Source organism: Callithrix jacchus, chromosome 22 (assembly GCF_049354715.1).
Source record: "Callithrix jacchus isolate 240 chromosome 22, calJac240_pri, whole genome shotgun sequence".
Taxonomy (NCBI): domain Eukaryota; kingdom Metazoa; phylum Chordata; class Mammalia; order Primates; family Cebidae; genus Callithrix; species Callithrix jacchus.
In genome coordinates, this window is record NC_133523.1 from 18435131 (window position 1) to 18460988 (window position 25858).

A 25858-nucleotide genomic window follows, 5' to 3' on the forward strand; every position below is an offset into this window, starting at 1 on the left:
ATTCTATATTTAATGTTGCAGCTTGAAGAAACAAAAAAAGTTCTCCTAGTTTGCTTCACTGATTGACCAAAACATAAGCCAAAACACCACCAGCAGTAACTGAGTTAGAAATGCTGGATCTGGCCAGGTGTAGTGGCTCACGCCTGTAATCCAAGCACTTTGGAGGCCAAGGTGGGCAGATCACCTGAAGTCAGGAGTTCAAGACCAGCCTGACCAACATGGTGAAACCCCTGTCTTAAGTAAAATAAATTTTTTAAAAAAGAAAAAAATAATTAAAAAAATAAAAATAAATAAAAAAAAGAAATGCTGGATCTTCCTTGGTTTGTTATAAATAAAGTGAGTCAAAAGCTTTGAAAGATTTGAATAATTGAGTATACTTCTTATTGAAAACATACTCAACTGAGGAAGATCCAGAAGACATATATAATGTGCTTTGATTCAAGGACACTACTGATTTTATTTTTAATAGTAAAGTGTACACGAATAGTTTTTGGTGTAATCTGGCCATAGAAATACGCTAGATGTCATCATTAGATTTATCGGAACTGTGAGACATACAATTGTGAAAGGAGTCCCAGTGTCTCTGAAGAGCCTGGTCACCACACTCCTCTGTAGGACAGAACTTACAATGAAGACTGTTGCCACTGAAATGAAAAATTTTAATGCAATGGTTAAAACTGGAACCTGGGACTGCAGGATTTAAGTGGCAGCACTCAACTGCAGCTGTGAAAAAATGGTGGGAATGATTATTTAATGGACTACAAAGTCAAAGCACGCAATAAGAACAGTTTGGGCCGGGCACAGTGGCTCATGCTTGTAATCCCAGCACTTTGGGAGGCCAAGGTGGGCGGATCACCTGAGGGTGGGAGTTTTAGACCAGCCTGACCAACATGAAGAAACCCTGTCTCTACTAAAAATACAAAATTAGAGCCGGGCGCGGTGGCTCATGCCTGTAATCCCAGCACTTTGGGAGGCTGAGGCGGGTGGATCACGAGGTCAAGAGATCTAGACCATCTCGATACCTGGTAACATCTCGATACCTGGTAACACTCCAGCCTGGGTAACAAGAGTGAAACTCTGTCTCAAAAAACAAAACAAAACAAAAAACTCCTGGTCTCAAGTAATGCTCCACCTCAGCCTCCGTAGTAGACAGAACTACAGGCACAAGCTACCATGCCTGGCTTCTTTTTAAAAATGTGACTACTAGAAGATTTAAGATTCATATGTGCCTCACATTTTATTCTTAGAGAACTGCCTCCCTTGTGACGTCTCAGGCTGCCTGTTCAAAAGACCGGAGGCCAGGAAAGTGATGAAATCTGAAATTTTAAAATAATTGTCATATTGTTTCCATTCGTGAATAACATTTCTATATTCACACATAAAGATAACCTTATATACAAACTTAAATGCAAATGTTCCCCAGGCAGGGCCAGTTTCCAATGCAGGGAGGAAGCCTTATTCAACCCAGTGTCAGATGACGTCTCCTGTCACTCATGGAGTGGGAGTGGGAATAGAACTGTATCCAATCATGGGCTCTAGAGTGGGAACTATCCAATCAGGTGCGCATCCAGCGAGGAGGGGGCGGTATCCTGGAGCTGGCGGGGCCTTTGTCTCGCTCCAGCCGGAGCTCAGGATCGATCTTCGTTGCTTAGTATCCTCCGCTCTAGGAGGTTCCAGTGACTCTGTCGCAGCCTCTGTGGCCCTGTGACCTGCAGATGCTGTGAGATCCAGGGCTAAGACTCCAGGACATCCCGGAAGCCGAAAAATGGTGAGTGTGTCAGGCCGTGTCCCGAGGTGGGGGCAGGGCTGGTTGAAACCGGCCTGAACCGGCTGTCACGGGACCGGGGCCTCCCCGCTGTCAGCTCTGGCGTCTGCGGAGTTGAGTACCCCAGGCGCAGCTCGGCCCTCGGTCCCCTCCGGCCACGCGGTGCAAGGTGGGCCAGCAGCCGGGACCCTGGGAAGCGCCTCGCGCGTTCTTGCGTCTGTCCGGTTTGCGGGAACAATGGCAGGGTCCTCAGAGCAGAGTCCAGACTCCGTGTGTGGTTTGAGCGTGGGAGGAGTTGTGATCCCGGGGGTCCTTAGTCTAAAACAAAGGGAGTCACTTTAAAATGTTAAAAACTTTATTAAAGTTAACAGTGATTCGTGATCAGAGAGCACCCAGCCACGGTTTGTGGTTTGGGGTGCAGTCGAAGGGCTTGAAGGAAAGATTTCTATAAGGTGCACAAGGAAGCAAACCGAGCTCAGTAACTGACTCATTCCAGTTATGTAGTCATCTTATTTAGACTATTCAGGTTGTCATTGCCTGGTTATGTAATCAGAAGTTAACTGAAGGTTTGTGGTTGCTTAAATCTGAATTTTGTTTCCCCCAAGACAGCAAAAGAAATGTTTTTGCCTTTATTGATGGATTGATTGATTGAATATAGGAACTCAGGGCACTAGACCCGCCTCAATCTAATTGCCTGCTATTTGTTTTCTCCTGCATTTTCCAAATGTGTGACAGTCTCAGATTTACCACTCTGTTGCCCGGGCCTAACTCAGGCTTGCAGCCAAATTTTAAATTTTCTGTTCTTTCCTGACATTCTTCAACACCAACTTCCCCTCTCTAATTCACAACATTATCAACTATTAGTCCTTTTTTGTACATTTTAGACACGGCATTTTGATTAGTCATTATTTCAAAGAGCAGTGGATGGCATTTCTTAAAAAATTATTTTTCATTTGCAAACATTTTACAGTAGGTGAAAGGGGAGAATAATCCCGACACTCCACTGTAAAAAAAAAAAAAAAAAAGGCCAGGTGCAATGGCTCACGCCTGTAATCCCAGCCCTTTGGGAGGCCAAGGTGGGTGGATCACCTGAAGTCAGGAGTTTCAGACCAGCTTGACCAATAAGATGAAACCCGTCTCTACTAAAAATATAAAAATCAGTGGGGCATGGTAGTGTGCGCCTATAATCCCAGCTACTTGGGAGGCTGAGGCAGGAGAATCAATTGAACCTGGGAGACAGATGAGCTGAAATCATGCCACTGCACTCCAGCCTGGATAACTGAGATTTTGTCTCAAACAAACAAACAGACCAAAAACTGAAACCTTTGTGCTGATCTCCCTTTAATCTTCCTAGGCACGGATACTCATCAGAATATTTTTGAGTTGAGGTTCCACTTTGGAAACTTCACGGGGCAGGGCATCCTCAGCCGCCCTGTGTTATTTTGCTGGTTTTGAGTTTCAGAACTGTCTGGGGATGACCGGAGATGCACACAATGACTCTGTCTCCTGAAGTGTCTGGTAAATATCAGCGCCTGGGTCATCTCCTCTCAGAGGCAGCCTTAGGTGTGGGAATGCAGCCTCTCTGTCCAGTAGTTGGTGCACTGTGCCTGGGAGAAATCAGGCATCCTTTCCTCTAAAAGTAAATCTCTTAGGACATAAAGAGCTTCTTCCCCAACCCCAGTTTCCCTTCCTTAGAGATACAGTGCTGGCCAGGCAATTGGATTCTGGTGTTGAGGAAAAAATTTTCACAGACTGGTATAGAGAGAAAAAATATCCCCAAGGACAAGGAACGCCCAACCCAGTGAGGATTTTGGGGCACAGCACAGTGGCTCTTGGTAGAATGGTTATTGACTACTTCAGTGAGCAGATGGGGGTGGGATAATATCCCAAGTGACAGAATGGCTTGACTTGACATAAAAGTCACATATATGTCTGTGTTCCAATCAGCATTGCCCCTTCCTGAGTTTGTCACCTTGGAAGGATTTTTTTTTTTTTTTGAGACGGAGTTTCGCTCTTGTTACCAGGCTGGAGTGCAATGGCCCGATCTCGGCTCACCACAACCTCCGCCTCCTGGGTTCAGGCAATTCTCCTGCCTCAGCCTCCCAAGTAGCTGGGATTACAGGCACGCACCACCATGCCCAGCTAATTTTTGTATTTTTAGTAGAGACAGGTTTCACTATGTTGACCAGGATGGTCTCGATCTCTTGACCTTGTGATCCACCCGCCTTGGCCTCCCAAAGTGCTGGGATTACAGGCGTGAGCCACCACGCCCGGCTGGAAGGATTTCTTTACTTATTTTAACTTCAGTTTTTAGTTAAGTGTAAATTGTATTTTATCGGTAGAGCTTGAAAGGTAAGAAAATATAAAGGGGCCAGGCACGATGGCTCATACCTGTAATTCCAGCACTTTGGGAGGCCAAAGCGGGCGGATCAGGAGAGATTGAGACTATCCTGGCCAACATGGTGAAACCCTGTCTCTACTAAAAATAAAAAATACTATATATATGACATTAAGGTGGTGCATTTCAGGAAAAAAATTAAGTAGTAATATATTCCATTTGTTAAAAATTGTTATTTACTTATTTCTTCACCAGAATAAGGATGGTAAGTTTCTCAGTCCTACATTCTGTTTGTTTGGTGGGTGGGGTGGGTGATTGCAAACAGAATCTCAGGGCTTTGGGAATGTTACCAGTAAAAGGATAGGGAGAATCTTTTTTCCATTATGGTGTGGCAGTAGGAAATGAATACATTTCCACAACAAACTGTGCTATATTAATTATCAAATTACACAGATTCATAACAACATCAGTTGTTCCTTTTTGCAGAGTAGAGAATTTATGACAGTGAATATCTCTATTCTGTATGCCCTTATCTGGATGTTTGAGGTTAAGGCTACATTTTAGGAGGCGAGACTTGGTACCTCCTTGAAGTATTCACATAGGGTTAACTGTTTACTAAATTATTTGTTATCATGGAAATAATTTACATGATCATTTTCTGAAAGGGGTAGATACTTTGGCTTTTCTTCTTGGAGTATAAAATGTAAGTGCCTTACAGTTTTCCTTTCTTTTTTATAACCCTAGGTTTGAGTGATTCTTGCTAGATTTTTTTTTTTTTTTTGAGACGGAGTTTCGCTCTTGTTACCCAGGCTGGAGTGCAATGGCGCGATCTCGGCTCACCGCAACCTCCGCCTCTTGGGTAACAAGAGCCTCCTGAGCAGCTGGGACTACAGGCACGCACCACCATGCCCAGCTAATTTTTTGTATTTTTAGTAGAGACAGGGTTTCACCATGTTGACCAGGAAGGTCTCGATCTCTTGACCTCATGATCCACCCTCCTCGGCCTCCCAAAGTGCTGGAATTACAGGCGTAAGCCACCACGCCCGGCCTAGATTTTTAAAACACTTATTTTTTAAATTTAAAACTAAATGAATGAGCCTGGCTGGGAAGTAGAAGTCTAAGCCCAGTGACTCCAAGCTAAGCCCAGTCTTGAGCCTGCAAAAGGGGGTCATTGAAGGTCCATTTGGTTCCTCCCTGGCCTTCAATATTAGACAAACGTCCCTGCGGGTCCCAGCTTGCTCACACCAACCATGGAAGGAGCCTTTTGTGCTGACACAAGATATATAAACCTGGTAAGCTGGAAGTCCTCAGGCAGATGCAGTTAGGGTTGAGATAGAAGGATAGCTGAAAGGCCCTTACTAGGTTGGAATTACTGTTGTGGGACTGTTTATAGACTTTGTCAAATAAAACTAATTTGGATTTACATAAGAAGTTACTTAAGGAGTATTGCAGCAGAGAATAAGTACCAACTATGAGATCTTTGAGGATCTCAAAGGTTAGGCGGAAAGAGGGATTATTTCATTGGGAGGAGCAAACAAGATTCCAAACAAGGTGGAAAGGGAGGTGCAGGATGGAGGGTAACAAAATCAGATCCCAAATCAGAGAACGCTTCACCCTGAAGTCACTCTGTTTTTAGGAGGGCCATAAATAGGGGTCTTGTGTTCACTTAGGCTTTGGGTGGGTCAAAGTTCAGGGGCCTGTGGGAAAGAAACATAAGCAAAGTTTGCTTAACAAGTATTTTGTTTTGACCACTGAAGGCTAAGTTACTGAGGTGATTGTTTATATAAACAATGGGAATTTGCAATCGATGTCCGTCTTTGTGATATGTACAAATGGGAGTATCCTCTAAGTCGTAATGGGAAGGATATTTCTCTTCATGAAGCTGTTCCTGGAGAACACACAAAAAACGGGGAAGTTCTTTAATCACAATTATTTCCAGAATTACCACCTACCCACCTCATTTTTCCCTACCACTGTTTCTTGCTCTATACATCTCTTCCATTTGGCTGTTCTTGAGTGGTATTTTTAAATAATAAACTGGTAAAAGTAAGTATAGTGCCTTGCCTAGTTTTGTGATTAGTTCTATAAAATTATTTAACCTGAAGAGAAGGTCATGGGGGCCTCAGATTTATAGGCAGTAGCTCAGAAATATAGATGGGCTTCTGGGACATGTGACTGTCCTCTGCAGTGACAACGGTGATGTACGACTGAGCCCTGCATCTGCGGGGTGTGTGCAAACTGAGTAGTGTCAGAATTGAAATTTTGGGCATCCAGTTAGTATTGGAGAATTAGGTGGTTTTCAGGAAACTCCACACATTTGGTGTCAAAAGTGTCGTCAGAAGAAAGATTGCAGGGGCCTGGGGTGGAGAGAGACTCGAGGTGTTGCAGGGAAGGTGGCCTCTATTCTGGACAGAGGCTGTTACACCATGCATTTCCCATGGTTCCAGGTGTCCTCCCAGGGTGAGAGGGATGGAGGACTTTGAGGGAAGAAGTTCTGAGAACAGATGCCCCCACAACTGCTGCCACCCCATGATTTTCACCCTCTCTGAACATACCCACTAAATATTTCTGTGATCATGCCCCTCCCAGCACAGGACTTCCCCTTCAGGATTTTTGCTCCTAGACTTTTTTATTTATTTATTTATTTTGAGACGGAGTTTCGCTCTTGTTATCCAGGCCAGAGTGCAATGGCGCCATCTCAGCTCACCGCAACCTCTGCCTCCTGGGTTCAGGCAGTTCTCCTGCCTCAGCCTCCTGAGTAGCTGGGATTACAGGCTTGAGCCACCGCGCCTGGCCTGCTCCTAGACTTTCGCACCAAAACCCACACAAGTGCCTGCAAGACTCCTGGCATTTGTTCTCCCTCAGACTCCGCATCTGTACTAGCAACCTGGTTTTTTCACCAACCCAGGCTACTGTTGATCATAATCTCATCTGCCTGCATGGACACAGGACTAAGAGCACAGCCTCACCTGGGACAATATCTATAGCATGAACCAACCCTTCCACCAAACCTACACTGTCTCCCACTCATGGGTTCTTTTTTCCTTTTTTCTTTTTTTTGTTTGAGACAGAGTTTCACTCTTGTTGCCCAGGCTGGAGTGCAATGGCAGGATCTCCACCCATTGTAACCTCGGTCTCCCGGGTTCAAGTGATTCTCCTGCCTCAGCCTCCTGAGTAGCTGAGATTACAAGCATGCGCCACCATGCCCCACTAATTTTTTGTATTTTTAGCAGAGATGGGGTTTCACCATGTTGACTAGGCTAGTCTCAAACTCCTGACCTCAGGTGATCCACCCGCTTGGCCTCCCAAAGTGCTGGAATTAACAGGCGCGAGCCTGGGTGTCCAGCCTCTATTTTTTTTTTTTTTTTTTTCTGAGACAGAGTCTTGCTCTTGTTGCCCAGGCTGGAGTGCGATGGCGCGATCTCCGCTCACGGCAACCTCCGCTTCCTGAGTTCAAGCGTTTCTCCTGCCCCAGCCTCCCAAGTAGCTGGGACTACAGGCGCACGCCACCATGCCCAGCTAATTTTTTGTATTTGTAGCAGAGACGGGGTTTCACTGTATTAACCAGGATGGTCTAGATCTCCTGATCTTGTGATGTTCACCCGCCTCAGCCTCCCAAAGTGCTGGGATTACAGGCGTGAGCCAGCCACCGCACCCGGTCACCCATGGGTTCTTGATATCACCTTTCCATCTTGTACCTTTTATTTCCCCTACAACCCCTCCCAAAGTGCTGGGATTACAGGCCTGAGCCACTGTGCCTGGCCAATTTTTTTTTTTTTTTTTTGAGACTGAGTCTCGCTCTGTTACCCAGGCTGGAGTGCAGTGGTGCAATCTTGGCTCACTGCAACCTCTGCCTCCCAGGTTCCAGTGATTCTCCTGTCTCAGCCCCCAGAGTAGCTGGGACTACAGGCATGCGCCACCACATCTGGCTAATTTTTGTATTTTTAATAGAAACAGAGTTTCACCATGTTGGACAGGCTGGTCTTGAACTCCTGACCTCAGATGATTCGCCCACCTTGGCCTCCCTAAGTGCTGGGATTACAGGCGTGAGCCACCCCGTCGGCCCTATAGTTATTATTTCTATTGCTTTTACCTTACTAAGACTAAATATTTAGCTTCTAATATACATGTGCTAGAAAACCCTATAGGTTTTGGTTAAATTCATTGTTATTGTATGTTATAAAATAGGGAATTGGGTGAAATAGATTAAAATCACACAAACTTCGGGAGTCAAGTTTTTCTGGGCAGGCTTAGAAAACACAGAAATGGAAATACTCCAGTGACACAGAGATCAGAACTCTACCTAGGGCCCTTTTCCTGCCCCAGCCTTACCTACTTTTAGCCTCTTCTGAGGCCTCATCCAGGTCTGGCTCCACCCTGGAATCTCCACACAGAATTGATTAAAGGAAATCAGAGTTTGATACCTGCTGCCTCTCCAGAGCAGGTGCTCACAATTTCCCCAAACCTCAAAGCAGATAAATGGAAGCAAGGAACTAAATATTTTTGGACCTTAATTTTTTTTTTTTTTAAAGACAGGGTTTCACCATGTTGTTCAGGCTGGTCTTGAACTCCCAACCTCAGGTGATCCGCCCACCTTGGCCTCCAAAGTGTTTGGATTACAGGTGTGAGTCACTGCGCCTGGCCGGGCCTTAATTTTTATAAAATTAAAACCAGTGCTTCTAGAAGCATACACCCTAGCAACCCATTTTCTCCTGAGTAGCTTGGGATTACAGGTGCATGCCATCATGCCTGGCTAATTTTTTTGTATTTTTAGTAGAGATGGGGTTTCACCATGTTGGTCAGGCTGATCTTGAACTCCTCACCTCATGATCCGCCCGCCGCCACTGTGCCTGGTCTTTTTTTGTTTTGTTTTGAGATAGGGTCTCACTCTATTGCCCAGGCTGGAGTGTAGTGGTGTGATCTCTACTCACTGCAATCTTCACCTCCTGGGTTCGAGCAATTCTCTCACCTCAGCCTCCCGAGTAGCTGGAGTTACAGGTATATGCCACCACACCTGGCTAATTTTTGTATTTTTATTAGAGATGGGGTTTCATGATGTTGACCAGGCTGGTCTAAAACTCCTGACCTCAAGTGATCCACCTGAGGTCAGGAGTTCGAGATCAGCCTGGCCAACATGGTGAAACCTGTCTCTACTAAAAATACGAGAAATTAGCCAGACATGGTGGCATGCACCTGTAGTCCTGGCTACTTGGAAGCTGAGGCAGGGCAATTGTTTGAACCTGGGAGACAGAGCTTGCAGTCAGTGGAGATCGCACCACTGTGCTCCAACCTGGGTGACATAGTGAGACTCTGTCTTAAAAAAAACAAAAAAGGGTTCTTTTTGTGACTGGGCACAGTGGCTCATGCCTGTAATCCCAGCACTTTGGGAGGCTGTAGTGGGAGGATCACTTGAGGCCAGGAGTTGAGACCAGCCTGGGCAACATGATGAAACCCTGTTATCTACTAAAACTCCAGAAAATTAGGCAGGCGTCGTGGCACGTGCCTGTGGTCTCAGCTACTTGGAAGGCTGAGGGAGGATTGCTTCAACCCAAGAGGCGAGGTTGCAGTGAGCCATGATCACACTACTGCATTCCAGCCTGGGTGATAGAGCGAGACTGTCTCAGAATAATACTAATAAAGTTATTTTGCGTCAGATCAATGTAGAAAGGTGTAGATACCTAAGATCTCTATTAGGGATGGTCTAGGATCCTCAGATATTAGTGAAGAAGGGAAATGTTTACTGTTTAGGTTCCATTAGGATGTTCCATCAGCTCTATGCAGAAACAGGATTTTTAAAATGGACATTTAAAGAGGATGGCACTGATTTCCCAGAATAACTCAAAAGGTTCTGGGAAAGAGAATAGTTAGATGAGACTTGCTCTCTAAAATGCTGAGGAGAGACTATTTAAATACATTGTTAGAGGTTATCAAACCTGGCAGATATCTGTAGCTTGAACTTTGCATAAAGTGTTTCTTTATGCTTAGATTCAGGTTATAATTGACTTTTTGTTGCCAGTAATATTATAGCTCTGATGATGTGTCCGCCCATGTGTGTTGACACCTGACATCAATTTGTGCTAGTGTAGTTCATGTTAATTTCAATCACTTGGTTAAGGTTCTCTGTGACAGATTTTAATTATAAAGTTAATTATTTTTATCTTTATTATTCATAAGTACCTTGGGAGATTTACCGATTGATGTACATAAAGCATCACATTTAATCTGCAAGCTTCCTCTTTCTTTTTAGATTCTCTTTGCTTAAAGCTTGCTTTGGAAAATGAGGGCTCATCTTTGTTTATTAGTCAGATAAACTGGGGTAAACACAGGCTCACCCACTTACTCTATGTTTGATAAATATACTCTTGATTTAGATGCACTGGTATCACTGGCTAGCTTTTCAGAAATTCAGAAACTCGAGCTTCACCTGAGATCACCTGAATCAGACTGCATTTTAGCAAGATCTGTAGTTCATTGTTATAGACATTAAAATTTGTGAGGTACCTTCTGACTCGTCATGATTTCTCTGTATGAGTAATATTTACAACTTAATTCCATAATCTGTAGACATAAAACTCAAACTGTATATGCCTGTGCTAATGCCCTTAATTTTTTTTTCTGTTTGATTGGCAGGCTGTATTTTTTCTGATACTTCACAATAAATGGTTGTAGATTAATGCCCACAGGTCTCATCCTCTCCTCTCTCTTCCATAGAGTGCCATAGGGATCCAGGCATCTCCATCTGTGAGCCTCCAGGGTCTCCGCAGAAGAGGAAGGCTCCATGCACATTACCTTGGCTAGAGTCAGTCTTGTGTCCACAGCCTAGTGCAAGGGAGGCTGGGAGGTGTGGTTTCACCATACTGGGGAAGCAGGAAATGAGAAGTGAAGGGGACCCGTTTCTAACATTTTTAAAATAAAAAAATGCATCTCTGCATACCTCCTGGGCCACAGGTGGGAAAGGCTGGCTTTGCAGAGAGGCCAGCATGCAGTGCTGGGTGACCTTGGGCACTGCACGCTGGGCACAGACTTACCCACCCTGAGCTCAGGTCTTTGCTACCCATGTGGGGAGGCTCACTGGAGTTCGAGCTGTGATTCAGTGCACAGCCCACCCAGCACCTGGCCCAGGGCAGAGCCCACTGTGAGCTCGTTCCACCCCTACCCCTGCATACCGTCTTGCAGATACCAAGGGCATGGCCTTGCCAGGTACCCTCTCTCAATTCCTTTATAAAAGGTGAGGGCTGGCTGAGTGACTGTTTCCAACCCGACACCCATAAAGCGAATAAACGGGCAGACACGAGTAAGTGACTTTCTGAAGGACACAGCCAGCTTGTTGTGGGTCCTGTTTGGGGCAGTGGCATCCCTGGGGGCCACAGGCCATGGGCCTCAGCACCTTCCAGCCTTCGAGCTGGCTGCCACAGCTCACCCACTGTGGAGCCCATCAAGGTGCTTCAGGGAAGACAGGGACGGCCAGGGACAGCTCCAGGTGGGGAGAGGCCACAGGAGTGTTCTTCAGAAGACAGGTCTGGGCTAATGGGGAGCAACCAGGAAGCAGGCTGTCTGTCATCACTGTAGTCTTCACCCTGGTCTCATGCCTGGGCTCCTCCTCTCCTGGCCAGTGATGGGGATTAGGCAGGAAGACATGCACCTCAAATTCTTCTCAAACTGCCTGTTAGGGATGATATCTAGAGTGATACCCTTAATTTTATACTGCGTTATTTAGAAAAGTATCTACACTGGTTTTGTGGTTCTGTTTTCTTTTCTTTCTTTTTTTTTTTTTTTCCTTTGGAGAGAGGGTTTCACTCTGTCACCCAGGCAGGAGAGCAGTGACATGATGTCAGCTCACCGCAACCTTCGCTTTTGGAGTTCAAGCGATTCTCCTGCCTCAGCCTCCTAAGTAACTGGGATTGTAGGTGTGTACCACCATGCCCGGCTAATTTTTGTATTTTCAGTAGAGACAGGGTTTCATCATGTTGGCCAGGCTGGTCTGGAATTCCTAACCTCTGCCTGCCTTGGCCTCCCAAAGTGTTGGGATTACAGGCGTTAGCCACAGCTCTCCGCCACGTAGATTCTATTTTCTTTCCTCAGTGTTAGAGAATACATCAGAGAACATTTCTGTTAAAAATATCTTATTGGAGAAATTCTAGTAACTCATATAAGTCACAGCAACTCTCTCTGTTCACATGGAGTCAAGTTAAGAGCTCTCCTGCCTGTTGACAGTTGGTCAATATATTTTGTTTTATTTTTCAGGAACTGTTGACATTCAGGGATGTGACCATAGAATTCTCTCTGGAGGAGTGGGAGTTTCTGAACCCCGCTCAGCAGAATTTATATAGGAATGTGATGCTGGAGAACTACAGGAACCTGGTCTCTCTGGGTGAGAATGACTTCAATACAGAATTCCTATTTAACACTAAAGCTTTTATTTTCTTCCTCTGTAGAGTGTTTGGTGGGGGTTTCTGCTTTGTATAAATGAGTTTTAGATCTGTGCTTTAAAGGAAAACTTAGGGATTTGCTGGCATGGAGAAGAAAATCTTCAAGATGCTTTATGTTTACATTAACTTTCTTCTGCCTTGAAGTGATGGGCATTTTTCACCCTAGAGGTAGTTCTATTTTTAAATTATTTTTATTTATTTATTTATTTATTTATTTATTTATTTATTTTGAGACGGAGTTTCGCTTTTCTCACCCGGGCTGGAGTGCAATGGTGCGATCTCGGCTCACGGCAACCTCCGCCTCCTGGGTTCAGGCAATTCTCCTACCTCAGCCTCCTGAGTAGCTGGGATTACAGGCACATGCCACCATGCCCAGCTAATTTTTTATATTTTTAGTAGAGACGGGGTTTCACCATGTTGACCAGGATGGTCTCGATCTCTTGACCTCGTGATCCACCCGCCTCAGCCTCCCAAAGTGCTGGGATTACAGGCTTGAGCCACCGCGCCCGGCCTTTTATTTTTATTTTTGGTCATCCAAACAGACCACAATTTTTTATTTTTATTTGTGAGACAAACTCTAGCTTTGTTGCCCAGGCTGGAGTGCAGTGGTGCAGTCCGGCTCACTGCAACCTCTGTCTTCTGGGTCCGAGCAATTTTTCTGTCTCAGCCTCCCAAGTAGCTGAGACTACAGGTGCCCACCACCACGCCTGGCTAATTTATGTAATTTTAGTAATGATGAGGTTTCACCATGTCGGCCAGGCTGGTCTCAAATTCCTGACCTCAGGGGATCCACCCATGTTGGCCTCCCAAAGTGCTGGGATTACAGGTGTGAACCGCCGTGCCCAGCCTTTAATGGTAATTGTTGGAATTTCATGGTATAAAATATTATTGACTAGACCTTAAAATACAAGCTCTACCATCTAGTTTTTATTAGTATTGGGTAGGGAAGCTAAATACCCCAAAATATAAGATATTCTAAACTTTCTGTTTAGAAATATTATTTTATTATTAGTTTTCTTTTTTCTTTTTCTTTTTTTTGAGACAAAGTCTCGCTCTGTTGCCAGGCTGTAGTACATTGGCACGATCTTGGTTCACTGCATTCTCCGCCTCCTGGGTTCAAGCTGTTCTCCTGCCTCAGCCTCTCAAGTAGCTGGGATTATAGACCCAGGCCACCATACCCAGCTAATTTTTGTATTTTTAGTACAGACAGAGTTTTACCATGTTGGCCAGGATGGTCTCGATCTCCTGACCTCATAATCTGCCTGCCTCAGCCTCCCAAAGTGCTGGGATTACAGGCATGAGCCCCTGCACCTGGCCTTGTTATTAATGTTGTAGAATCATCTATAATATTCTCTCTTCTCTACAAAGCACAGTACCTGGTTGGTAACTGGAGAATCCCAGCGAGAATCACGTTACTTTTTTCTAATAAAACAGGTCTTACCATTTCTAAGCCAGAACTGATTAGCTGTCTGGAGCAAAGACAAGAGCCCTGGAGTGTGAAGAGACATGAGACCGTAGCCAAACCCCCAGGTAGGCGGGATCAATGAAACACATGCCACAGGTGAAAGCTCCAAAGGTCAAGGAGGAGGCCAAACCGTAAAGGTTCTTTGAGAAGCTCTGCTCCAGTGAAGATGTCTTGAGGAGCCTGGTTATTTCTTGCTCTCACATAGAGGCATCTTTTGTCTCATGCTCTTAAATTCTCTAAAACATTGTCTCCCTTTGAGGTTACAGTGAGAGCCAAAGTCCTCTTCAAGGCTTACAAAAGACTATTATCTGACTGCCCTTTGTCTTGCGGGGGGCACAGGAATATATGTGTACTTTTTAGGAACTCTGTGTTAAACTCTTTTTTGTTTTTTTGAGATGGAGTTTTGCTCTTGTTACCCAGGCCGGAGTGCAATGGTGTGATCTCAGCTCACCACAACCTCCACCTCCTGGGTTCAGGCAATTCTCCTGCCTCAGCCTCCTGAGTAGCTGGGATTACAGGCACGCACCACCATGCCCAGCTAATTTTTTGTATTTTGAGTAGAGACGGGGTTTCACCGTGTTGACCAGGATGGTCTCGATCTCTTGACCTCGTGATCCGCCTGCCTTGGCCTCCCCCAAAGTGCTGGGATTATAAGCGCGAGCCACCGCACCCGGCCAGAACTGTTTTTTAAGATTTTTGTTTTGTTTGGTTTTGGTTGTTGTTTGGATTATATCTGAAATGTGTGGGAGTATTGGTGACAAAGGGATTTAGTTCCAAAATCCTAGGAATACTACAGACAGATGTGGTATGTTTTCTGCTTTATGGTTTCTCATGGAAGTTTCTTTCTTATTTTTTTCATTTTTTTTTTGAGACGGAGTTTTCCTCTGTCACCCAGGCTGGAGTGTGTGGCGCCATCTCGGCTCACTGCAACCTCTGCCTCCTGGGTTCAAGCGATTCTCCTGCCTCAGCCACCCAAGTAGCTGGGATTATAGGTGTGCACCACTAGGCCCAGCTAATTTTTGTATTTTTAGTAGAGATGGGGTTTCACCATGTTGGCCAGGTTGGTCTGGAACTCCTGACCTCAGGTGATCCACCTGCCTCAGTCTCCCAAAGGGCTGGGATTATAGGCATGAGCCACTGCACCCAGCCTCTTATGGAAGTTTCAAATGTGATTCTACAAAAATTCCTAATCAGTAATTTTATTATACTGCTAACCATCTCCGTAAATATAAGAAAATCTAATGTTGTTGTACTTTACATTTTATATTTTTAGTGTTAACTAAAATTGGTAATTTAAACTTTACTTGCCCAGATTCAACTCTATTTGTTGAGTTTTATATACATATACACACAAATACCCACACATATATGTGTGTGGACCGTGTGATTACTTTTCTTTTTTTTTTTTTAATCTTCCAGATTTCTGGAAGGTTTCTGTGGGGAAGTCCACTGTTTCTTGGATAGAATTCATTTCTTAGGTAATAGGGCCCTTTTCTCTAGTTGCCTTTTATTTTCTCATTTCATGTTGACTCTGGAAAGTCTGATTACTATGTGCCTGGGGATGGTTGTCTTGTGCAGTATCTCACAGGAGTTCCTTGAATTTCTTGTATCTTTATGTCAACTTGCCCAGTAAAATGGGAATTTTTTTTTTTTTTTTGAGATGGAGTTTTGCTCTTGTTACCCAGGCTGGAGTGCAATGGCTCGACCTTGGCTCACCGCAACCTCCTCCTCCTGGGTTCAGGCAATTCTCCTGCCTCAGCCTCCTGAGTAGCTGGGACTACAGGCACATGCCACCATGCCCAGCTAATTCTTTGTATTTTTAGTAGAGATGGGGTTTCACCATGTTGACCAGGATGGTCTCGATCTCTTGACCTCGTGATCCACCTGCCTTGGCCTCCCAAAGTGCTGGGATCACAGGCGTGATCCACCACGCCAAGCCTTAAAATGGGAAAAATTTTCATAGATTATATCCTCAAGTATATTTTCCAAGTTGGTTACTTTTTTTCCTTCTGTCTCAGGAATACTAATGAGTTATAAGTTTGTTCCCTTTACATAATTCCAAATTTATCAGAAGCTTTGTTTGCAGTGAGTTTTTTTTTTTTTTTTTTTGAGATGGAGTTTTGCTGTTGTTACCCAGACTGGAGTGCAATGGCGCAATCCCAGCTCACTGCAACCACCGCCTCCTGGGTTCAAGCAATTCTCCTGCCTCAGCCTCCCAAGTAGCTGGGACTACAGGCGCGCACGACCATGCCCAGCTAATTCTTGTATTTTTAGTAGAGACAGGGTTTCATCTTGTTGACCAGGATGGTCTCGATCTCTTGACCTCGTGATCCGCCCGCCTTGGCCTCCCAAAGTACTGGGATTACAGGTGTGAGCCACTGTGCCCGGCCATGAGTTCTTTTTTCTTTACTGTCTTCTGACTGGGTTGATATAAAGGAGGAGTCTCTGTACAGTGAAATACTTTCATCTACTTAGTCTGTTGTTTATAAGGCTTTCAATTGTATTTTGAATTTTCCATTTTTAAAGTTGTGTTTGGTTCTTTCAAAGGAGCTAGTGAGATCCTTTTGAGATAATGAAACTCTCTGGCTTTCTGTATTGCCAGGGTTTTTTTTGCTTTCTTATATGAGGGAGCTAGTGCTTCTTTTCCTTTTGAATTATCTGTCATTTGGATGGGGCTTTAGAATTGGTTTAATTCTTTTTTTTCCTTGAAGGTTTGGCTGTGGTGTATGTTGTGTAAAATCTGTTGGTTTCATTTAACGGTGTTTTCAGAGGACAGAGGCTCTGTCTAGGTTCCTTGGTTGTAGACAAGTTCCTGCAGAGATTTCATGGAGTGCTTCATGTTGAAGCAATGCATTCTTGTCTGGTGCTGTAATTCAGGCTGCAGTCCAAGTAGATGGCACTTAAGAGTGCTCTGGGGAGGGAAGGTAGTGTGTGAGAGTTTATTTTCTCTCCAAATTTATTTTGGGGCCTTGGTGATATTCCCTTCAACTGCTGGCACTGTACCCCTTCCTTTGCTCCAAGGAGGGCTTTGGTGGTCTGTGCTCCCCCTCCCTTAGGAACAGTTCACACTCTGAGGTCACCAGGAAACCCGTATTTAGCAGGGGTCCTGCTCTTCTCCTTTGCTTGAAAGAGTAAGGGTAGGTTATGTATCTGTGAGTGGTTTGGTGATGCAGTGGCACAAGGATGGAAAATCCCCAGGCAGGGCAACTGCACCATGGTTTGCAACCAGGATTGCACCTGCAGCCCAGGATTTTTAGTCCAGCAGATGGCTGTGGGGCCCACCTAGCTTGTGGTCCCCCAACTCAGCAGGTCTCTCTCCAATGGGAGCAGGCTGAAATGGCTAGGCTTGTCCCAAGCCATCTGCATCCAAATTGCTGAGCTCTTACAGATGTTCTAGGCTGCTAGGCTTCCTGAGATAGAAGCCATGGCCACTCATCTGGCCTCACCCTTCCCAGTTTTTTCATGTGAATGAAGGGGAACTCAGCTCCCACGCTGGCTTATGATCCCATGCCACACTGTTCTCTGCGTGCTGACAGCGTGGGCTCCTACCCCACTTAAGCTCGGACTGCATGTCTCAGCTTGATATTATCTCGGCTTGATATTGTTAGGCAGTGTACTGACGACCTGGGCAGCTGGTACTAGGCACATGAATTTGTCCTCTGGCCCTTTGGGGTCAAGCACCAGCTGCAATGTTAAGTGGATGCTGTGCTGTGGGCACTCTCCTGCAGTACTAGCGAGGTAGGTCATCTTGGAAGGGGCCAGCAGGCAAGGTGGTACATGGATGAGATTCACCTCAGTCCTCCCCCTCAGCCTAGCAGATAGCAGGAGATGGATCCCCTCAGTGAAAGATGCAGAGCATTGGAGGATGGGCACCTATGGTCAGCTACAGCTGCACGGCACAGAGAAACCTTCAGATTTACACAGGAGTTTTAGCTGTACCTCTGCCTTCTTCAGGTTCTTCAGGTAGCTCCCCCTGCCAGTTCACAGATGTATAGGGATCATATGAGATCCTGTAATCAGGATCTCAGACTAGACATAGCTGGGAAATGCCTTTCAAGAAGAAGGAACCACAGTGGGAAGCTCAGAGGTCCATGGCTAGACCGTGTTGCCGTGGGGTTTCTTACCCCTTCGTTAGGTCTGGTCTGGATCTAGGAGCGCGCCCGGCCCATCTTCCTCTTTAACCACAGTGTCTGTGTTACCTCTGAATTAATTTTTCTCTCAAAAGATCTGTTTAAAGTGTGATATTTTACCCAACATTTTGTTTTCTCTCCTTGGAGTGAGTGTTTCCCAGCTGCATCTAGTAAGTCATCCTGTCCTTTTCCTAATTTTCTATGTTAGATTTGTAAAGTACATGTATCTGAGTCTGAAAATAAAAGTGGGATACGTTGTTAATTTTCTTTCTTTTAAATTGACCGTTTAAAACCGCAATTAACTTTGTTAATGTTCTATTTCAGCTATATCTTGTCATTACACTGAAGACTCTTTGACAGAACAGGGAGTGAAAGATTCATTCCAAAAAGTGATACTGAGAAGATATGGAAGCTGTGGCCTTGAGAATTTATACTTAGGGGAAGACTGGGAAAATGCAGGTCAGTGTAAGGATCACAAAGGAAGTTACAATGGGCTTAACCAGTGTTTGTCAACTCTACATAGCAAAATGTTCCTATATAATAAATGTGTGAAAGTCTTCAATAAATCATCAACTCGAAATAGACAAAGCATAAGACATACTACAGAGAAACTTTTCAAATGTATCGAATGTGGCAAAGTCTTTAAATCTCACTCAGGCCTTTCTTATCACAAGATAATTCATACTGAAGAGAAACTCTACATATGTGAGGAATGTGGAAAAACCTTTAAGTGGTTCTCATACCTTACTAAACATAAGAGAATTCACACTGGAGAGAAGCCCTACAAATGTGAAGAATGTGGCAAAGCTTTTAACTGGTGCTCAAGCCTCACTGAACATAAGAGAATCCATACTGGCGAGAAACCCTACAAATGTGAAGAATGCGGAAAAGCCTTTCACTGGTGTTCGCCCCTTATTAGACATAAGAAAATTCATACTGGAGAAAAACCCTATACATGTGAAGAATGCGGCAGAGCTTTTAACCGGCATTCACATCTCACTAAACATAAGACAGTTCACACTGGAAAGAAACCCTACAAATGTAAAGAATGCGGGAAAACTTTTAACCACTGCTCACTACTTACTATACACAACAGAACTCATACTGGAGAGAAACCCTACAAATGTGAAGAATGTGGCAAAGCTTTTAACTCATCATCAATTCTTACTGAACATAAGGTAATTCATAGTGGAGAAAAACCTTACAAGTGTGAAAAATGTGACAAAGTCTTTAAGAGGTTCTCATACCTTACTAAACACAAGAGAATTCACACTGGAGAGAAGCCCTTCAAATGTGAAGAATGTGGCAAAGCTTTTAACTGGTCCTCAATCCTTACTGAACATAAGAGAATCCATACTGGAGAGAAACCCTACAACTGTGAAGAATGTGGGAAGGCCTTTAATCGGTGCTCACACCTTACTAGACATAAGAAAGTTCATACTGCAGTCAAACACTATAAATGCGAAGAATGTGGCAAAACTTTCAAACGATGCTCACATCTTAATGAACATAAGAGAATTCAAAGAGGAGAGAAATCCTGCAAGCGTAAAAAATGTGGGGAAGCACTTAATCACTGCTCAAACCTTACTACATAAGAATTGTTACTTTTTTTTTTGAGACGTAGTTTCGCTCGTTACCCAGACTGGAGTGCAATGGCGCGATCTCGGCTCACCGCAACCTCCGCCTTCTGGGTTCAAGCAATTCTCCTGCCTCAGCCTCCCAAGTAGCTGGGACTACAGGCGTGCACCACCATGCCCAGCTAATTTTTGTATTTTTAGTAGAGACAGGGTTTCACCTTGTTGACCAGGATGATCTCTATCTCTTGACCTCATGATCCACCCGCCTCGGCCTCCCAAAGTGCTGGGATTATAGGCGTGAGCCATCGCGCCCGGCCTAGGAATTGTTACTAACGAGAAATCCTACCAGTGTAAAAAATGTGTGGTAAAGTCCTTAAATCTTGCTCAAGCCATTCAAATCAGAAGGTAATTTATACTGGGGAGAAACACTACAAATGTGAAGAATGTGGGAAAGTCTTTGTCCATTGCTCACACCTTATTGCACATGAGAAAATTCATGCTGAGAATAGTTCTGATTTTAAAGAATGTGGCAAAGCATTTAACAACTGCTATGAGCTTAGTCATAGAGGTTTTGTGCTAGATACGAGCAATGTAAGTATAGTGATACACATTACCTTTGTCTGTGGAAAGATGTCACCAAATAAAAGCCTTAGAGGGCGCCAGGTGTAATGATAGTGATACGTCCCATCTGTACGTGGGAAGACTTCAAACATATAAGCCTTAGAGTACGCAAGCGTTTCTATACTGAAGAAAAACATTACAAATATAGAGTGGTGCGATATGTTTACGTATGTTACACATTTTGTTGTACATAGAATTTATGCTGAAGGGGAACCCTCTAACAGTTGCTCAAATTTTATTCAATTTTAGAGAATTTATATTGGAAAGAAACCCTACAACTGTAATGAATATGAAAATAAATTATTGAAAAAATACACCTTAGAAAACAGTAGTTTACATGAAAATATTTGGCCGGGCGAGGTGGCTTACGCCTATAATCCCAGCACTTTGGGAGGCCAAGGCGGGTGGATCACGAGGTCAAGAGATCAAGACCATCCTGGTGAAAACCCCGTCTCTACTAAAAATACAAAAAATTAGCTGGACATGGTGGCGCGTGCCTGTAATCCCAGCTACTCAGGAGGCTGAGGCAGGAGAATTGCCTGAACCCAGGAGGCGGAGGTTGCGGTGAGCCGAGATCGCGCCATTGCACTCCAGCCTGGGTAACAAGAGAGAAACTCCGTCTCAAAACAAAACAAAACAAAACAAAACAAATACAAAAATTAGCTGGGCAGGGTGGCTCACACCTGTAGTCCCAGCTACTCGGGATGCTGAGGCAGGAGAATTGCTTGAACCCAGGAGGTGGAGATTGTGGTGAGCCGAAATCACGCCACTGCTCTCCAGCCTGGGTAACAAGAGCGAAACTCCATCTCAAAAAAAAAAAAAAATGTTTAACAGATGCAGCAAACATAAAAAATTAATCAAAAATCAAGTCTAAATGAACATCAGAGGATTCATAGTAGAAACCACTAAAACACTAACACTTTCAATGTTATTTTAAATCAGGGTATTGATTATAAGGAATAATTCAAAGTTAACATAATTTAGGCTAAAAAGAAACAGGAGATTAATATTTCGAGACTTGCAATTATATTCAAAGTGGACTGTTTTTGCATTGAAAGAATTTTAGATTTTTACAAAGGCAAATTTTGATGTAATTCAACTCTCAAGTTACTCATTGCTGTGTCTATTCCTTGTGTCTATATGAAAGCATGTGGTCAATTTTTGCTGCTGAGAGCTTTGAGAGATTCTATATTAGGAGAACGTCATATATACTTTTCAATAGAAGATCGAGGACACTGAAATGTAAGGTGTGTGAAGAAAATCCACACAGAGGCCTTTGTGGTTGACATAAAACTGTTGTAAGTGATGCATGAGATGGATGGTTCAGAGTAATATTCTTGTGCATTATTCAAATTTTAATACATTGTTTTACCGATTGCACATTAAGATAATCAAATATAGTGGATTTTGTGATGCTTTTCTTAGACTGTGTGAACCTAATTTGTTTTCATCAAACAAAGTTGTTTTTAACATGTTAAGACAGTTGTGCGTTGAATCCTGCCACTAGTGTTAGCCTATTTTACCTTACTCAAGTGTCTAGGTAACAGACGGTACCAACACACTATTCAGTTATATAGTGGAATGGCATCTTTAGTAATTCTTATCCTTACTGGCTTTAAACTTCAAATATATTGGAGAATATTGTTTTCATAGGTTACATTTTTATTATTTTTCTTCTAACTATAGAGCCATTAAGATGGTTATTATGAAAATTACACAGGCATAGAATCAAAAACCATATATTTCTGAATCTTAAATGGCTATTTAGAAAATGTTAGCTTACATGTTTTCTTTGAACATGCAACCTCTGTGGCCTTCCAGACACACATAGACTCTAAGTTTTTACTTACATGGAAATTTAACATACAAATATGTTACTCTAAAGTGTAAGAGAATTATGAGGCAAGTAATTGTATTTGAATGTTGATGTGTACCTATTTTGAGAAGAAAGAAAATGTTAGAACAAACTGATAATTTTTTTTTTTTTTGAGACAGAGTTTTGCTCTTGTTACCCAGGCTGGAGTGCAATGGTGCGGTCTTGGCTCACCGCAACCTCGGCCTCCTGGGTTCAGGCAGTTCTCCTGCCTCAGCCTCCTGAGTAGCTGGGATTACAGGCACACACCACCATGCCCAGCTAATTTTTTGTATTTTTAGTAGAGACGGGGTTTCACCATGTTGAGCAGGATGGTCTGGATCTCTTGACCTCGTGATTCACCCGCCTCGGCCTCCCAAAGTGCTGGGATTACAGGCATGAGCCACCGCGCCCGGCCCTAAACCGATAATTTTTAAAATGTTGATAACTTACTACCAAACTAGTAACCTCAAAATTTCAAAGCAAATCTGTTTTTCTCCTTTGTATTGAATTCATTTTTCCAAAATCTTATGGTTCCTAGTTCCGAATCCTCTTATGTATGTCCTGTTTCTACTTACCTGGAATTCATGGTAGACCTAATGCATAATTTTCATGTTCCAAAGTTTATAAAGTATCCTTTATATAACCTACTCCAGAATTTTTTGAATAATTTTGACAAATTTTAATGTGCTCGCAAAGTAATTTGAAGGTGTAATTCCATAGTAAGTTTCGTACACATTTTTTCTTCCAGTTGGAGAACTCTAAGCCGATTTTTCCTTTGTCGTTGTTCTTTTAATTTTTATAATTGACGTCATTGAGTTTATTGACTTACTGGGTTAATTTATTTAGATGAACACCAGGGGGTGACATCAGTCATGGTCCTGTTTGTTTTTTTTCTAACTCCTATGTCTCTACATCAGACATGGTGTTGTTTAGACATAAATGAAGGGGACAAACACAGAAAAGCGCTAGATGTGTAACACACTCCATAATTAGAACACTGGTTCCAGTTGGGGTGAGTTGGTGACTGCAGGAGATTAAAATTATTCAGGTGAAAAAATGACATTGATTCTGCATGTTTGGAGGGGCATTTGTACCTAGGCTACACAGCTGACTCTAATTTTAGAGAAACTGTGCTTCTTTCATTATTATTATTATTATTTTTTTTTTTTTTGAGATGGAGTCTCGTTCTGTCATCCAGGCTGGAGTGCAGTGGCACAATCTTGGCTCACTGCAGCCTCTGCCTCTGGGTTTAAGTGATTCTCCTGCCCAGCCTCCCGAGTAGCTGGGACCACAGGGGTGACCACCACACCTGCTAATTTTTGTATTTTTAGTAAAGATGGGGTTTTACCATATTGGCCAAGCTGGTCTTGAATTCATGACCTCGTGATCCACCTGCCGCAGACTCCCAAAGTGCTGGGATTACAGGCGGCTGGTGTGCTGCAGCTCTGCAATCCTTTCTTTTCTTTCCCTTTCTTTCTTTTTCTTCCTTTCTTTCCTTCCTTCTTTCTCTCTCCTTCCTTTCCTTTCTTTCTTCTCTCTCTCCCTCTCTTTCTCTCTCCGTCTTTCTTCTCTCTCTCCCTCTTTCTCTCTTTCCGTCTTTCTTCTCTCTCTCTCTCTCCCTCTTTCTCTCTTTCCGTCTTGCTCTCTCGCCAGGCTGGAGTGTAGTGGCACAATTTCAGCTCCCTGCAACCTCCACCTCCCAGGTATAAGCTCTTCTCCTGCCTCAGCCCTCTGAGTGGCTGGGACTACAGGTGCAAGCCACCACACCCAGAGAATCGTTGTATGTTTAGTAGAGACGGGGTTTCACCATGTGTGCCAGGAATGTCTGGACCTCTTGACCTCGTGATCCTCCAGCCTTGGTCTCACAAAGTGCTGGGATTACTGGTGTGAGCCACCACACCCAGTGCTGCTGCTCTTTCAAAAAGGGCTTCCTCCCTGAGCTGAGCCAGACCCACCCCACAGGATGGGAAAATTCTTTCTTTTTTACTCTATTTTTGAATGTATTCAATAGGTGAACAGAAGTATTTTGCTGTCATATTAATGATACATAAAATTTTTGTTCAAGAGAAAATCAATGTTTAATTTGGTAATAGTGTATTATCAGTACTAAAGCTAATTTTAATAAAATCTTGTGAATCAGTCATTTTTGACCTCTTGATCTTTACACAAATAGTACTCTTGTAATTTTTTTAACATTTATTTTTATTTTTATTTATTTATTTTTAAAGACGGAGTTTCACCATGTTGGTCAGGCTGGTTTTGAACTCCCCACCTCAGGTGATCTGCCTGCCTTGGCCTCCAAAGTGCTTGGATTACAGGCATGAGCCACCATGCCCGGCCACTTTTTTATTTTTATTTTTTTAACTTTTTTTTTTTTTTTTGGAGATGGAGTTTCTCTCTTGTTGCCCATGCTGGAGTACAATGGTGTGATCTCAGCTCACCGCAACCTCTGCCTCCCAGGTTCAAGTGATTCTCCTGCCACAGCCTCCCAAGTAGCTGGGACTATAGGCATGTACTACCATGCCCGGCTAATTGTATTTTCAGTAGAGATGGGATTTCTCCATTTTGGTCAGCTGGTCTCAAACTCCCGACCTAAGATGGCCCACCCATCTCAGCCTACCAAAGTACAGGGATTACAGACGGAAGCCAAGACACCCAGGCTAGCTTTTTATATCATATTTTTATCTACATTCTTCGAATTTTTTCAATTTGAAAGAACATTTAAGTAATTCAAACCATTAGAGGAGATAGAAAGAAAATCATTTAGAGCCAGGCGTAGTGGCTCACACCTGTAATCCCAGCACTTTGGAAGGTCAAGGTGAGCAGATAACTTGAGGTCAGGAGTTCAAGACCAGCGTGGCCAACATGGTAAAACCCGATCTCTAATCAAAATACAAAAAATTAGCTGGGTGTGGTGGTGCACAACTGTAGTCCCAGCTACTCTGTGGGCTGAGGTAGGAGAATCGCTTGAACCCGGGAGGTGGAGGTTGTGTATCGGCCTACGGGGTTCACCTTGCCCTGTGCTTAGACCAAACTGATTCATCCAGACAGGGTCATTTGTGGCGGAAAAGTTAAATATTCAATTTGAACTCAATTGAATGTGGACACAATGTTCAAATCCTGGAACAGTTTGTGTGAGTCCCTTGCATTCATCCAGGACAGTGTGGGAGAAATTTCTATTTCAATCTATTCCTCTACATTAGTTGTTGCAAAAAAATAGACAATCCCCAAAACAAGTTGACCATTTTGTGTTCCTTAAGGCCAGTTGCAAAGGGCACTCGTGACTGGGCTGTATGCCAAAATTCATTCAAAAAGAGCGAGGGTCCCAGGTCGCGCTGAAGCTTCATGAGACCTCCTAGTCTGCAGGGATGAGTGTCCACCTCTGGAGGCCAGGCTGTTGCTTCCCACTCTGGTGGCGAATTCTTCACAGTCTCATGAGCATACATATATAACTGTGTTTCTCTTTTTCTTTTCTCCTCTTTTTATTGCAATTTGCTTATTGTATCAATCTGCTTATTATGTTGATTTGCTTATATCATTTATTATATGTGCATTGCCAGTTACATGGGATAAAGCTTGTTTATCCTTAAAGGTACTGTGTGTGTGTCTTCTCGCCTCAAGCGTGTCCTGTACAGAACACTTGACATCAAAAACATAATTCAAAACCAAAATAGTGCC

At 43.6% G+C, this 25858-nt stretch overlaps 1 protein-coding gene across 1 annotated transcript; it reads left to right on the top strand.

Moving 5' to 3' along the window:
* The first annotated feature begins 1609 nt into the window (after positions 1 to 1609).
* ZNF682 (zinc finger protein 682) lies at positions 1610 to 25771 on the top strand. The gene is made up of 4 exons (XM_035285440.3): positions 1610 to 1768; positions 12348 to 12474; positions 13967 to 14062; positions 18452 to 25771. The coding sequence occupies exons 1-4, from the start codon at positions 1766 to 1768 to the stop codon at positions 19720 to 19722; spliced, it is 1497 nt and encodes a 498-aa protein (XP_035141331.1). The 5' UTR covers positions 1610 to 1765; the 3' UTR covers positions 19723 to 25771.
* Positions 25772 to 25858: the final 87 nt, after the last annotated feature.

Bases quoted from the DNA above. Each gene is read 5' to 3' on its own strand.
- ZNF682 (XM_035285440.3), top strand. The intron at 12,475-13,966 runs GTGAGAATGACT...CTAATAAAACAG, and splicing joins CAGGAACCTGGTCTCTCTGG to GTCTTACCATTTCTAAGCCA. The intron at 14,063-18,451 runs GTAGGCGGGATC...GTTCTATTTCAG, and splicing joins GACCGTAGCCAAACCCCCAG to CTATATCTTGTCATTACACT.